A 14,717-nucleotide genomic window follows, 5' to 3' on the forward strand; every position below is an offset into this window, starting at 1 on the left:
TTCATCCGTGTTACTGGCGTGAATTTTGCTACCCTGGTAACTGTTTATTGAATTTTCCATGTTAACGGTAAACAAAGGATAATTCATTCATCCATTTATATATATATATATATATATATATATATCATGCAGTGATTTCTATTCCAGAATTAAACTGATAAGTCATGAATTAAAGTTAACAATAACCATGTTTACGTTTATGGTAATTAAAAATTAAGTTAAATAGTTTTCTCTTTCTCCCTACCTCTCTTCATCTACATTTCATCAATGTAGACATTTTTAAGTTGAACTGGTGTATTTTCAATTTCTGATAAATAAATACTATTAATTATTGATGTTTTAACTGTTGAAAGTAGACAGTAGGTAAACAGTTAAAAGATTATGTTTAGTTAGTAGCACTCATGTGTTGCAGGCTAGGTAAATGGTAAATGAAAGAAATACATTTTACTGCCATAGTATGCAATAAGAACCTTTGTGCTTGATGTGTAATTTGCTAGTTTGTTGTGTTGTACATAAATCTTACCACTGGTCAAAACTTACAAGAGACAGGCAACTTATTCTTAATGCCATGAAAACTGGGCTACACTCAAGTGCTCTCTGTGATGTCTGATTATGGCACAAGATTTAAAACCAAGAATACTACACCATTGTCATAATGTCCCTTAACTCCAAAGTACCTTAACAACAAAGTCCCTTTTTTACAATGTGTCTCGGTTACAAAGTATTATTATTGGAACATATCTGTTTCTTTATTACCCACAAGGGGCTAAACATAGAGGGGACAAACAAACGGATTAAGTCGATTACATCGACCCCAGTGTGTAACTGGTACTTAATTTATCGACCCTGAAGGATGACAGGCAAAGTCGACCTCGGTGGAATTTGAACTCAGAACGTAGCGACGGCCGAAATACCACGAAGCATTTCGCCTGGCGTGCTAACGTCTCTGCCAGCTCGCCGCCTTATTGGAACATATCTTTACTTCAATGTACTTCAATCAAAAAGCATCAAGATGATATGGTCGAACTGTATGGTACTGGTAATGTAATTTACTTTAAAAATAAAACACCTTGACAACAATATCATCTTTAGTAATGAAAATTGACTGTAGTGCAATGTTCCTTAAAGTACCCTAACAAAAGGATATTATGACTGAAATGTGCCTTGATTATATAGTTTCACTACAGTAATACATCTCAACTCCATGACACTTCAATTATAAGACGTCATAAATCTGTTTACTTCATGGATTATTTTTGAAGGAAATAAGATCTTATGTTGAAGAATTTATAAGCTTTGAATATTGCGACTACATTTTGCCTAAAACTTTGTCAGACAAATTTATATATTTTCTAAACTAATTAATCTGTTTCCTTTCATGCCACTGAGAATTGTAGTATCAGAATTTGGTTCCATTAATAGACAACCTAGCAAAACTCAATTTTGAGATGCTGTAAAATTACCCAACTGAATAATTATTTAATTCTCTGGTCTGAAATAAGTATCTACCAACCAACCAACAAGCCAACCAACCAACCTCAAGGAAGGAATTTATAGCAAAAAGCAAAAAATAAGCGAAAGTAAAACGTAGGCAGGGAGAATATTTTAGATGGTTACAGAGCTGAAGAGAGAAAGGGTTAAGATAGTCTATTAGTGAGGGGTTTAGGGAATGAAATACAGTAAGAATGATAGGGAATTTAGATGGGTATGATACAAAGATTGCGAGTTCAGAGAGGCAGACACCATTGAAGTAGAGGTGGAAGGGAGATGGAAAGAGGAACTAACTGGTATGGGATAATGATTGTATACTACTGTATAGTGGTGAGTGAATCTTTGCCAATTAACAAGACAGTCAGTTTTTGGAGGTGGTCTACAATACTTGATAAAGGATTTAGTTTCCTTTTTTGATATATATACACACACACATGCATACAAATATATATATGTGTGTGTGTATATATATATATATATATATATATATATATACACACATACACACACACATAGATACATATATATCATCATTTAATATCCATTGTCCATTTTCCTATGCTTGCATGGGTCAAGAATTTGTTGAGGTAGATTTTCTATGGCCAGATACCCTTCCTATTGCAAACTCTGATCTATTTCCAAGCAAGGTAATATTTTCCCATAGCTAGAGATTTTTTTCATGAAAGACTAAACAAACCTTATTTGTATGACAATGGTGCTCATTTACAATCATTATGTGATGTCTTATCATAGGTACACACAAACACACATATGCATAAGTATATATGATGTGCTTATTTCAGTTTCTGTACCAAATCCACTCACAAGGCTTCACTTGACTAGAGACTATAGTAGAAGACATATATATATATGTGTATATATATATATATATGTATATGTATATATATATATATATATAGTCTCACCCATGCTAGCATGGAAAGCAGATGTTAAACAATGATGATGATTATATGTGTGTGTGTGTGTGTGTGTGTGTGTGTGTGTGTAGTAGTAATGATGGAGGCTGAGAGTCACATTTGTGACTCAAACCTATGTCAACATCTATTACTTCCACTGCCTCTCCCCCCTCTTTTATCCCTATACTCTGTCGCTGATGCAACTAGAGATAAAAGTACACCTCTCCTATTCACCGTATCATACTGCCTGAGTACTGATGGCTTTGGCCCTGGCCACTTACTGATGCTCACTTTCTCCTCTCTTAACTGTAACATTCTCTATTTACCATAACAAGAGGTAGTACAGGACATACCTCTGCATCTAGTGGATAATCCTTATCCACTATCCTCAACTCACAAACTCACCAATGTCCACCTTTATTACTATCCATCTCTCCTCTCCGTCTACCACCCTCTTGCCCTAAAAGTGTGTTTTTATCATTGTATTCTTGCTCCTTCCACCCAACAATCCTGGTTCTTTTTCTGTCATCAGTCTTGATATTATAAGCCATTAAGTTCTGTGTCATGAGGAAATGAACACTTCACAGAATAGTGAAGACTTTTTTTTCTCACAGAGTACAAGGCAACCTCACCAATGCCTGTGCCTAGTAAAATGTACCCAGTACACACTTCAAGGTGGTTGACGAACAAGGAGAGATGATGCTGAGTCAATAGTACCCTTTAGTGATGTCAAGGACATGACTACACCTCTACTGCTATTGTCATAAAATATGTCCATTACACCCACAAAATACATGGTTAAGTGGTTGATAACAAAAAGGGTATCCACCCATGGACAAAAAGTCAAAAATAGAAATGTGTAAGTGATACGACTGACCTCTGAAACATCTCATATATGTGTGTGCACATGCATGTGTGCCTGGAGGAGGACATTAATTCTGAATAAGAATTGACTGGGATTGTAGTCACCTGCTCAACCCTTGCAAGCATGAAAAGTAGACACAAAAGGATGATCATACATACATACATACATAGGAGCACTCCGTCAGTTGCAACGACAAGGGTCCCAGCTGATACGATTAACGGAACAGCTTGCTGGTGAAATTAACGTGCAAGTGGCTGAGAACTCCACAAACACATGTACCCTTAACATAGTTCTCAGAGAGATTCAGTGTGACACAGTGAGTGACAAAGCCGACCCTTTGAAATACAGGTACTACTCATTTTTGCCAGCTGAGTGGACTGGAGCAACGTGAAATAAAGTGTCTTGCTCAAGGACACAACGCGTCGCCGGGAATTGAACTCATGACCTTACGATCATGAGCTGAATACATAAATAAATAAATAAATACACATATTTATGAGTTAGTAATGGAAGGATGGGCACCACTTGTATGCCCATATCCTTTGAAGTCTCTCTCAGACTGATGAATCTCATGCCAAATTTGAAAATTATACACACTAAAATATGAAGACATACATTTAAGATACTTTACAATTCACTTCATTGCAATTGTCAAATCAATGTTTCGGAATTCAAGCACCACTGCATTCACTGAATGGAAAAGTGATGCAACAAAGGGTACTGAAAAGGGATTTTGGCTGTATATTTAAATCATAGTAGTTTATTTGAATAACAAGCTGGAAATAATTAGGTACAAAGGTAAAAATCAATTGACTTAACCTTAGCATATTACTGGTACTTTTCATTTCTACCCCACTGCCATCTCAGAAAGATGAAACACTGGGAGAGTATGAAGAACTAAACTAGATATTGTACAACAAACATTCCAAGTATCTAATTTAGTTCTCCACTCTTTATACCAACTCCAACAACAACAACAATGATTCCTAATTAAGGTACAAGAAAGAGGACAAGTTTATGATATTGTGGCTAAGAAGGGAGGAGGGTGGGTGGGTATAGGAAATTAAATTGACACCTGTATTTGACTGGTAATTATTTTGCCTATGATAGGAAGATGAAAGACAATGCTAAGCTTAAGAAATGATGCAGGGAGAAAAGAAATGTAAAGCAAATACCACAAGGTGTTTAGCTTAGCATTTAGCAAAAAGTGGCAACAACATCAACAGCAACAATGCAACGGCAACACTCTTGAGATAATCTCTTCAAAGAAAATGAAGTTAAGATTTTCAACAGCTTAAATATAGAAGTGGGATATCATGGACTCACACATAATAGCTTTTTTTTTTTTAACATCTAACAATAAAAAATTTGCAGAAAACAAACGAAACAAGGAACCAAGAACCAGAATAAGACAAGAACAAGAAAAATAACAAAAAAAGATTAATATTGTGCTGTAAAGCGGCCTCCCTTTAAAAGGGAGCAATACTATTGACAGAGTTGGATCAAATCAAATTACTTATACACAACCTTGTTGCTCAATAGTGGTGATTGGTTTTGAATAGACACGGCTTATATTGAAAAGAGAGAACGTATCTAGTTGGTTGCATTGATTTTACTGTATATATATATCTAATACGTTTAGAAAGTCTACTTACAGGATGCAAAGTAGAATTGACCCTGGGAGGTTTAAACTCAGGACAGATGCATTGAATCAGATAGAAAAATGTAATAATTCAGCTCTGTAGAATTAGTTCTCTCCAAGACAAAACCATTATTTTTCTTAATTCTAAGTCATTTACAGAATTATTATTTATATAATTTTAACATAAAATTTCCAAGTTATTATTAAGTGTGGATATATATATATATATATATATATATATATATATATATATATATAATATATATATATATATATACATATATATGAAAGACAGTAACTCAGATTTTTAAATGATTGTTTATTATTAATATTTTAATTATTTATAATTATTTATCTTCTTGTTGTGTATAAGTATTCATAGGAAAAAAAATAATAAATAGTATCATTTATTTCAAAGTAATTTATCATCTGACCTGTGTCTCTGCCTGGTCAGCTTCACCTTGCTCAGTTTCAAGAGTGTGTTCCTGAGAATATGAAAAAAAAAGAAAAAAAACCATGCAGCAAGCAATTAGTAAGGAGTGTTAGGTAAAAGATTAAAAATAAAACACTCAAAATATTTTTTTTTTAAATATCCGACACAAAATAGAAAAATAAATAAACAAACAAAATAGAGAAAAGGAGAAACTTGAAAGGTAATTCTGAAAGAGATAATGCAAATTGGAAGTTAAATATTTCCACCTGAAATTCTTTATTTGTTTCTTTATTTAGAATCTGCGTACCTCTGAGAATTACTGTGTAAGGCTACAGGCTGAAGGCCACCGGTCCAAATCCTGGCTCTGTGTCAATCAGTATCAAAATAATTAGTTTGGTTCATCCAGACACAGACCAGGAAGCACTGCGTAGGTAATGGCTTTTTCAGAAGATTGCAATGCTGAGTTCAAGTCTTCCTTTGAGCCAAGTGTAGGTAAAAAGGAAATCACAGATTCTTCAAATTCACAGGATCATTTGTGATTTACTTTCTGTGTGGTACAGATAGTAATACAAACAAGAAGAAATATTTGTGCGTGTGTGTGTGTGTGTGCACATGCATGTGTGTGTAAATGGTGAATTCTCTGTCAGTGTTGACACTGAACATTCCTTTGATCAACTCATGAAATTAACCCATTATCTGCCAAATTTTTTAATTCATACTCTTTGGCCTTGCCAGGTGGCTTAGGAATTAAAATAATACATAGTATTTAAATTTTCTCCATATGTGAATTATTTCGGAAATCATGATAAATTCTTTGAAAAGTCCTACATGGGGATTGCTGAAAAAAAAGCATATTTATCCTTTTCTATTCGATTGCAATAATAAACATTTTAGTTATTTTGAAACTATAGTATCAAATGCAAATGTGTATGAAATATCAATAAATGATATAGATGGGAAATGCAGAAAAAAATAGTTTTCAAAACAGTCAATATTTTTGTAATTCAAAAATTGCAATTTATGTCCTCTAGAATTAACCAGAGCTAAGAATGGCAAACTTTTAACTATTAAATATTGTTAAACACACCTCTGCAAATGCAATGTACATAAGCAATTTACTTGAAATACAACGAACAACCAGCAGTGAGACTGTTTTTAACAGATCCTCAAATGGGGCTCAGGGCAGGCAATGGGTTAATGTGTAAGTAGATGAGTATTCCAAGACATTTGTACCCTTAACACAATTCTGAGGCTGAATCAATGACAATATGACATGGCTAGACCTTTAAAGAGAGAGAAAGAGCGAGAGGGGAGAGAATTGGAGAAGAGACAGGGAGGAGCTGATATCCCTTCCCCCAGTAAACAGCTGATGTTGGTGGTATTTGAACTCAGTTTGCACAGTGCTGATATGTAAACTGATTAGTTGTATCAGACACTAACAATTTTGCCAATTCGCTGACTGTAAGCAAGCGTACACATATTTTGACATATATTCACCTTTACATATTCTCTCTCTCTCTCTCACACGCATACAGGTTGGAGGTAAAGAAAAAACTGTAAGAAAAGACCCAACTTTGTAAAGATAGTTTTAGACAGTACTAATGGAATATATTAATTTGAAGTAAGACTGTGTTCCCTCCACCTCCTTTCATTTTAAAATTTTAATGTCAAACAATACAAATAATGCATCAATAATAATACATATAAATATAGTTATATTTAAGTATCTGGCTCTCAACATTAACAGCTGCACTTACGTGAGCATATTAAAAAAGTATGTAAAAAATTTTATCCTAAGAATATAAGTTCTATATGTTACCAAACGTCATTTTCTTGATGTAGAAACAATTTTACATAACACAAAATAGATATATTTTTACTTGTCATATTCTGTAAAACAATCTATGTATTAATACATATGTGTGTATGAGAGTGTGCATGTGTATGTGAGAATGTGCATAAGGGTATATATATATACACACATACAGCAGGCTTCCTGCAATTTCCATCAACCAAATTTCATTACATGGCATTGCATATACCAGGGCTATAGTAGAAGACACTTAACCAAGGTGCCTCTCAGCAAGACTGAACCTGAATCCACATGGTTGCAAAGTGGACATCTAAACCATACAACAATATACAAGTATGTGAATATATATCTATGTATATTAAATACACACACACACACACACATTATGCAGTTTGTTTTACATTAGTTTTCCATGCTAGCATGGGTTAGACAGGGACTTATTTTGATGTAGCATTTTACAACTGGGTGATCTTATTTTTAACTTTTTACTATTTTTCAGCTAAGGGATTTCTTTATTTCAGTGGTCTTTGAAAGTACAGAGAAACTGGTTGTAAAATCAAGAAATTTAACCCTTTCATTACCAACCCGGCTGAAACCGGCTCTGGCTCTGAGTACTAAATGTCTTGTTTTTATAAGTTTTGAATTAAAATCTTCCACCAAACCTTAGTCACAATATATTTTCCTAACACTAGTTGAATGATAACTAAGTTATTTTATTAAATTCTTTGTTATATTTAAAGTAATTGAAAGAAACACAGAGCATCTCAAAATAAATACAGTAATGAAAGGGTTAAACATTATCTTACTGTTTCACTCAGGCAGCCACAAGTGAAGACATGTAATGTCAACATTTGCACAACATGCACACACACACACACACACACACACACACACATTTACGACAGTTTTCCATACCGTTTCTGTCTACCAATTCCATTCACAAGGCACTGGTTGACCTGGAGTTATATCAGAAGATACTTGCCCAGAGTCAGGCAGTGTGTGTGTGTGTGTGTGAGGATGAAGAGGATCAAGAGAGACTGTGATCAGAGAATCAGAATCTATGAGAGGCCTGGAAATTACATCACAAATAATGATGCAACTGCTTTATATGCACATGACTAAAAGTCTAACAATTTACCAATGACTGGCAGGCTGTTTCTTGAGAATATTAAGAACATATGAAGTCATGCTGATTCCATGGAATACGCTTGTTTTCTGTTGTCAGTATTAGTGCTTCTGGTGTGAAGCTCGCCACTGAAGTGGAAGCAATCCAAAAGTTGTACAGAAAAACATGCATCAGCTTAGCATGTATCAGCTTATGCAACTGGGGAAAGTTGAAAGTTCTAAGACTCTGTTCCATAGTGCGCGGTAAAAAAATAAATAACATGAAAATCTTGATATGACTAGCATCAAACTTTGGCATTGAAAGCTGTGCGAATCTATGAATTGGCTGCTGCCACATTGTGTCTTCTCTTTGTGAACTTAACATTTGATACTGCAATAGCTTGGAGTTGAAACAACCATAGTTTCTCCTCAGTATTTAAGTTATTTGATCAACTGAAATATATAAACTCATTATATATATTACTCTACTCTTTTACTCTTTTACTTGTTTCAGTCATTTGACTGCGGCCATGCTGGAGCACTGTCTTTAATCGAGCAACTCGACCCCGGCACTTATTCTTTTGTAAGCCCAGTACTTATTCTATCAGTCTCTTTTGCTGAACCGCTAGGTAACGGGGTCATAAACACACCAGCATCGGTTGTCAAGCAATGCTAGGGGGACAAACACAGACACACAAACACACACACGCATATATATATATATATATATATATATACATATATACGATGGGCTTCTTTCAGTTTCCGTCTACCAAATCCACTCACAAGGCTTTGGTCGGCCCAAGGCTATAATAGAAGACACTTGCCCAAAGTGCCACGCAGTGGGACTGAACCTGGAACCATGTGGTTGGTAAACAAGCTACTTACCACACAGCCACTCCTGCGCCTATTATAGTGTTTTTGTTATTTAGGTACCTATGTAATTGTGAACAGATATAGACACCTTCTTGGGGTCCCTCACCTTCAACCCAGTGGATCATCTAGGATGTGATAGCTAAAGAGAGAGAGAGGGCTAAAATGAGCAGCCTTGAATGGAATGCTTTTTTCAAGGAGACAGTGCACTGCCTGGTTCAAGAATTCATTATTTATTTATTCATAAAATTTATCAAATCTTTACATCAAAACTATGTTTGATACATATATGATGGATCTTGCATTACAGTGTAAGTAAAGGATGAGCATTCCACTGATACCTGCTTGTTTAATGTAAAGTAAGTAGGTAGAGTCAGTGTGACATTGTATCTAGACTAGCCCTTTAAATTACAAGCATAGAACATCCTACAGGCTTCCTTGTACTTCCTGTCTATGCAATTTTAAGTCTCACAAGGCTTGAGCCCTCCTCAGGCTTTGGTAGAGAATATTTGTCCAAAGTGCTACATACGTTCAGATCAAACATGACGGTTGCATGATTGCAAAGTAAACTTCTAAATTACACAGCCATGCCTGTGTCTGCATGCATCCACACATACAAACATACAGATGTACATATACATGAATGGCAGAATTGATAGAGTGTTGGACACGTGCCATGTGGTATTTTGTATGTCTTTTTAAATTCTAAATCCAAATCTCACTAAGGTTCGATTTGCCTTACATCATCTTTTCAGAGTTGATAAGATAAGCACTGGGACCAGTGTAAGTGACAGTGCATTATTAAAAGGTAGTGTCTCAGCAATGACTGAACTATATATGAGTGCAAAGTGGGTGTACATCTCTATATAGCAGTATTAAACATCCAGACAACAATCAGAGTAGCACCTGTTCAACTACTTAAAATATTATTAACGAAGATACTATGAGCATTATAATAGTTATTCTCACATGAAGAATATTTGCCAACAATTGATTCTCACTAAACTACTGATGTTTATTTCAAAACAAACAACACAAGAATAATAGAATTTTCCCTTTAAAAGTAATTCAAAACAAATTATATGTTTAATTGGGCATATAATATTGAAAATATTTTTATTTCATTTTTAAAGCTATATTTATGAGTATTTATTTGTATATTTCTAGAGACATATTTTGAAATATATTGGCAATGTTTTTTGTTTTCCATTTAGTTATTTTTGCTATAATTATGTATACTTTTATCATCACCTCTGTAGACAGATGATTAATTTTAATATCTTTATCAGATGTCCGCTTTTCATCCCCCACCAACACACATCCATCCTTTTCCTCCACCCTCACATCCCACTCTCGTATAATAATTCAAGTTAATTCTGTTCAAACAGTACAGTAGAATCTAACCCCGTAGTTAAAATGCACTCTAATAATAACACTTGACCACATCGTTAAATATACCAGGCTATGAAAATAGCCAACACGTTCTCTAATTATAAAAGAACAAAGAAATTATTATGACACCAGCCAGGTAATGATCTGTGATAGTAACTATGGGATATTAAAGATGAAAATAGTCACAACCCACCCTTCACTCCCATTTCCCTGATTCATGTCCCCTTTTTTGTCTCTAACAAGATCACTACCTATTTAGAGACGATGTGCATATCTATCTATCATTCTTTTCTAATGAAGCACTAGCTTTCTCTTTACCTCACAACAGTTTACTCTACCTCCATTCGTTTCTTTTCTTCTTGACTTTCTTGCGTGTTACAAGGACATTCAAGATAAATATTAGTTAGCAAATATATGTATGCATGTGTGTTTTGCACTTTTTGCAGAGGGTCATATTAGCAATGCCATGTACATGAAAGTATCTCTCTATATATAAAGCTGAAGTTGTCTGTGTATGGCGGGTTTGGTAGCCTTCGGCTAACACTAGCTCCTCTGAGACCCTGCAGCGCAAGTTGACCAAAAATTGAGAGTATGATAGAAGAAGGTTTGCTCTTCCTTCCGTAGAAGAAAAAATTCAAATCGGACCATGTTAACACCAAAAGTTATTTACATCAAAAAGGTGCATTTTTTTCTATGAAAATCCCTATTTTTTATGATTTTTTGACTGCCATGTTGCCATTTTTCGGTGTATTTCAACCAGAAAAATGTTCACTTAAAGAGAATAACAAGCTACATAATGCAAAATTTTTACTTTTCAAAAATTCCAATTCTAAAGGGTCGAAACAAACCCGAGCAACGCCGGGTGATACTGCTAGTTTATAATAAATGTTTCAACCAGAGATTTATGAATCGACATCCTTATCAACCTACAAACCAATATACATTCTCTATTCATTTCAAATCAATGCATGCTTTAAATACAGCTGTTAAACAGCAAGTTTCTAATTACTTAGAATCATAGAACATAGCAACTTAAAAAATAGTAAACACTAGTTCTTTTAACACACACCAGATAAGTAAACAGTGGATAGAAAATACACACAAAATAAATAATATTAATAAAAGAACAGGACTCCCTCTAAAAAAATAAGCTTTAAAAGATTCCTTGAATTGAGTGGATCTGAATCTCTAAATTCCTTGTTATTACATATATCTTAAAACAAAATTTGTGTGACCATTTTTTAACAGTGTCCATTTATATTTTCCAACTCAGTAAAATGTAATAGGTGAAGTAATTGTACTTTGAGGTAATTAAATATACTAAGTTAAAATTTAGGCACAGACACAAATAAAAGAAGAAAAAAAATGCTTAATGGTATAACTGTGCAATTCTCTACCAAGTAGACTACTGGAAAAATAAATCTTGTAAGTTTATTATAAAAGAAATTTCAATAAATAAAAAAGGCAGTGCTCCAGCATGGCTGCAGTCAAATGACTGAAACAAGTAAAAGAATAAAAGAGGAACAGAAAAATAAGCTCAGAAAATGCTGATGTTTGAAGAAAGAAACATAAATCAAGTATATATTTCTTTATTGCCCACAAGGGGCTAAACGTAGAGGGGACAAACAAGGACAGACAAAGGGATTAAGTCGATTACATCAACCCCAGTGCAAAACTGGTACTTTATTTATCGACCCTGAAAGGATGAGAGGCAAAGTCGACCTCGGTGGAATTTGAACTCAGAACGTAACGGCAGACAAAATACGGCTACGCATTTCGCCCGGCGTGCTAACGTTTCTGCCAGCTCGGATTCTGCAGACAATTGGTAGAGCATTCACATCACAATATAGGACAAACTACCAACCTCCCTCTCTCCCTCTCATTCAGAACAATATAGTTCCCCAACCTACTAGAAATAGCAGCCAGATCTCAATCTGCTAAACCTTACTGAAAATAAGACGGAATGGTTATGGTTTGAATAGAGCTGACTTTGGGATTGAACAGCAACAGCAACAACAACATGAGACTGCACTTGGATGCTGTGGCATAAGTTTTGGATGCTGTGTTCATAAAGTTTGAAAGTTTTTTGAAAATTGGGTTGGAATGTTCTTCAAGCCTTTCCCAAAAGGATTAAGTGGTGAATGTAATGTGAGATGAAACTAACAAGGAGTCAAAAACTTAATTAGTAAGGAGTGTACTTCAAATTTATAGAACTCTCCTTGTCAGCATATAACATTACCTTCTAACCTTAGAATTTTGTGAGAGTGGGTGTGGTCAATGTAACTGCCAGCACTACTGCCAAAGCTGTTACTTATCTTGTTGACCTCAGAAGAATGAAAGCAAAGTCGGTAGGATTTGAACTTCAAACATAAAGAAGCACCACTACAAATTATTCACTGTTAAATCCTATTTTCTTTACACTCTCTTGTTTGTACACAGGCGCAGGAGTGGCTGTGTGGTAAGTAGCTTGTTTACCAACCACATGGTTCCGGGTTCAGTCCCACTGCGTGGCACCTTGGGCAAGTGTCTTCTACTATAGCCTCGGGCCGACCAAAGCCTTGTGAGTGGATTTGGTAGATGGAAACTGAAAAGAAGCCCGTCGTATATATATATATATATATATACTAGCAGTATCGCCCGGCGTTGCTCAGGTTTGTAAGGGAAATAACTATATAAGCATTTTTAGAGAGTTATAGCCAAAAAATAGCAAAAAAATGCATTAAAAATTGAAAAAAAATTAAGGTAATTTTTTTTTTAAATCGTTGACACATCGTAGATATTTTTAGAGAGTTACTTCCCTTATATAATAACGAAAAATATGCATTAAAATGGAAAAATATGATGGTAAATTTTTTTTAAATCGTAGACTCATTGTAGACGCGCGCTAATACCCAGAAGGGCTCGATATGAATCACGACTATAAGATACCCGCTTTTGGTTAAACTACACCGCAAAATGTGGGAGTAGTTACGAATCTAAATCGTAGGAGACAGACACACAACTTCACTCTTATATATAAAGATATAAGCCACGTAGTTATATACACATACTTTGTTATATACACATTCTTAAAAGAAAATGTTATTTTGAACACAACATTTACAAAGAATAAAATATTTTTTGGTTTTTCTTAACCCTTTCGTTACTATATTTCTGACCAAAATACACCCCTTATGTGTTTCAATTAATTTCTAACGTAATCATAAATTTAGTCTGATTTCATTAAACAACTATAACTTTTTTATTTATGAATACATTAATCTGATTTTTGGAAGATAATTTAGTGAAATGTTCTCAACCAATTCTATACTATAATTTTTGTCACAAAGTGACTCTAATTGCAGGTAGATACAGGTAAATTCAACAATATATAAAATTATTAAAATTTTGTTCAAACATCGCTATAGAAAATGGGTTATTAGCTAATATTCAATTGGGTATACAACAAAATTTTACGATAGAATTTGTTATTCTGGGTAACTTTCTAATACCCATAATAATATTTATGGCAAAATAGGCCTTAATTTCATTTAAGGTTGTGGGAAATAACAAACTATCGTTTCTTTCGCTTTGTTTAGGTTGAGATCAAATACCACATGCTTTTTTTTTTCAGTCATAGAGTTAGATTTATGAAGGTCTTCAGTAGAAAATCCTTCGAATTCTGACTCGCTGCTTGATATAATGAAATTCGTATCCATTTTTTGTCAGAATTACAAATTTTGAAAACACAATAGGAACAAATTTCGGAAAAAAATCTCCCATAATTCACGGAATTAAAATTACACTTCGATTTTTGTACAAAACTGTAGTTGAACTGTTTACGAAGTATAATACGTGTTTTCACGAATGTTCTAAAGAGATTTACTTTGATATTCTCATTTAAATATGAATAGGTAAATTCGGGCGGCTTGGTCACATTAACCAAAATTTTTTTCGGGCGGTTTATATATACAGAGTAAAATAAAAACCAATTTACCTTTTCTGTATTGTTATTCGAACGTCCGTGTGTCTTTGCAAATGTGTTGGAATGATAAGTGAGTTGTGATTTGGCGCCTTTTTTTACTAATAACAAACACACACGTGTTTGTATGTAGTTGTTTGAAACGTTTGTGTTTGCCACTCTCATATATGTATGTGTATGCGTGTGTGTGAGGAATGACACACACACACTCCCGCACGCACACATG

General features: G+C 34.3%; 1 protein-coding gene across 5 annotated transcripts in view; it reads right to left on the reverse strand.

Annotated features, from left to right (window-relative positions):
* The window catches only part of LOC115221474 (immunoglobulin A1 protease autotransporter), a 323,801-nt gene that overhangs the window by 41,815 nt on the left and 267,269 nt on the right, over positions 1 to 14,717 (reverse strand). For all 5 annotated transcript variants that reach the window (XM_036510960.1, XM_029791663.2, XM_029791660.2 and 2 more), the window contains one exon: positions 5,350 to 5,400. In XM_036510960.1, coding sequence (XP_036366853.1) covers positions 5,350 to 5,400 — 51 coding nt within the window. The remainder of the gene's footprint in view (positions 1 to 5,349; positions 5,401 to 14,717) is intronic.

Source organism: Octopus sinensis, linkage group LG18 (genome assembly GCF_006345805.1).
Source record: "Octopus sinensis linkage group LG18, ASM634580v1, whole genome shotgun sequence".
Lineage (NCBI taxonomy): Eukaryota > Metazoa > Mollusca > Cephalopoda > Octopoda > Octopodidae > Octopus > Octopus sinensis.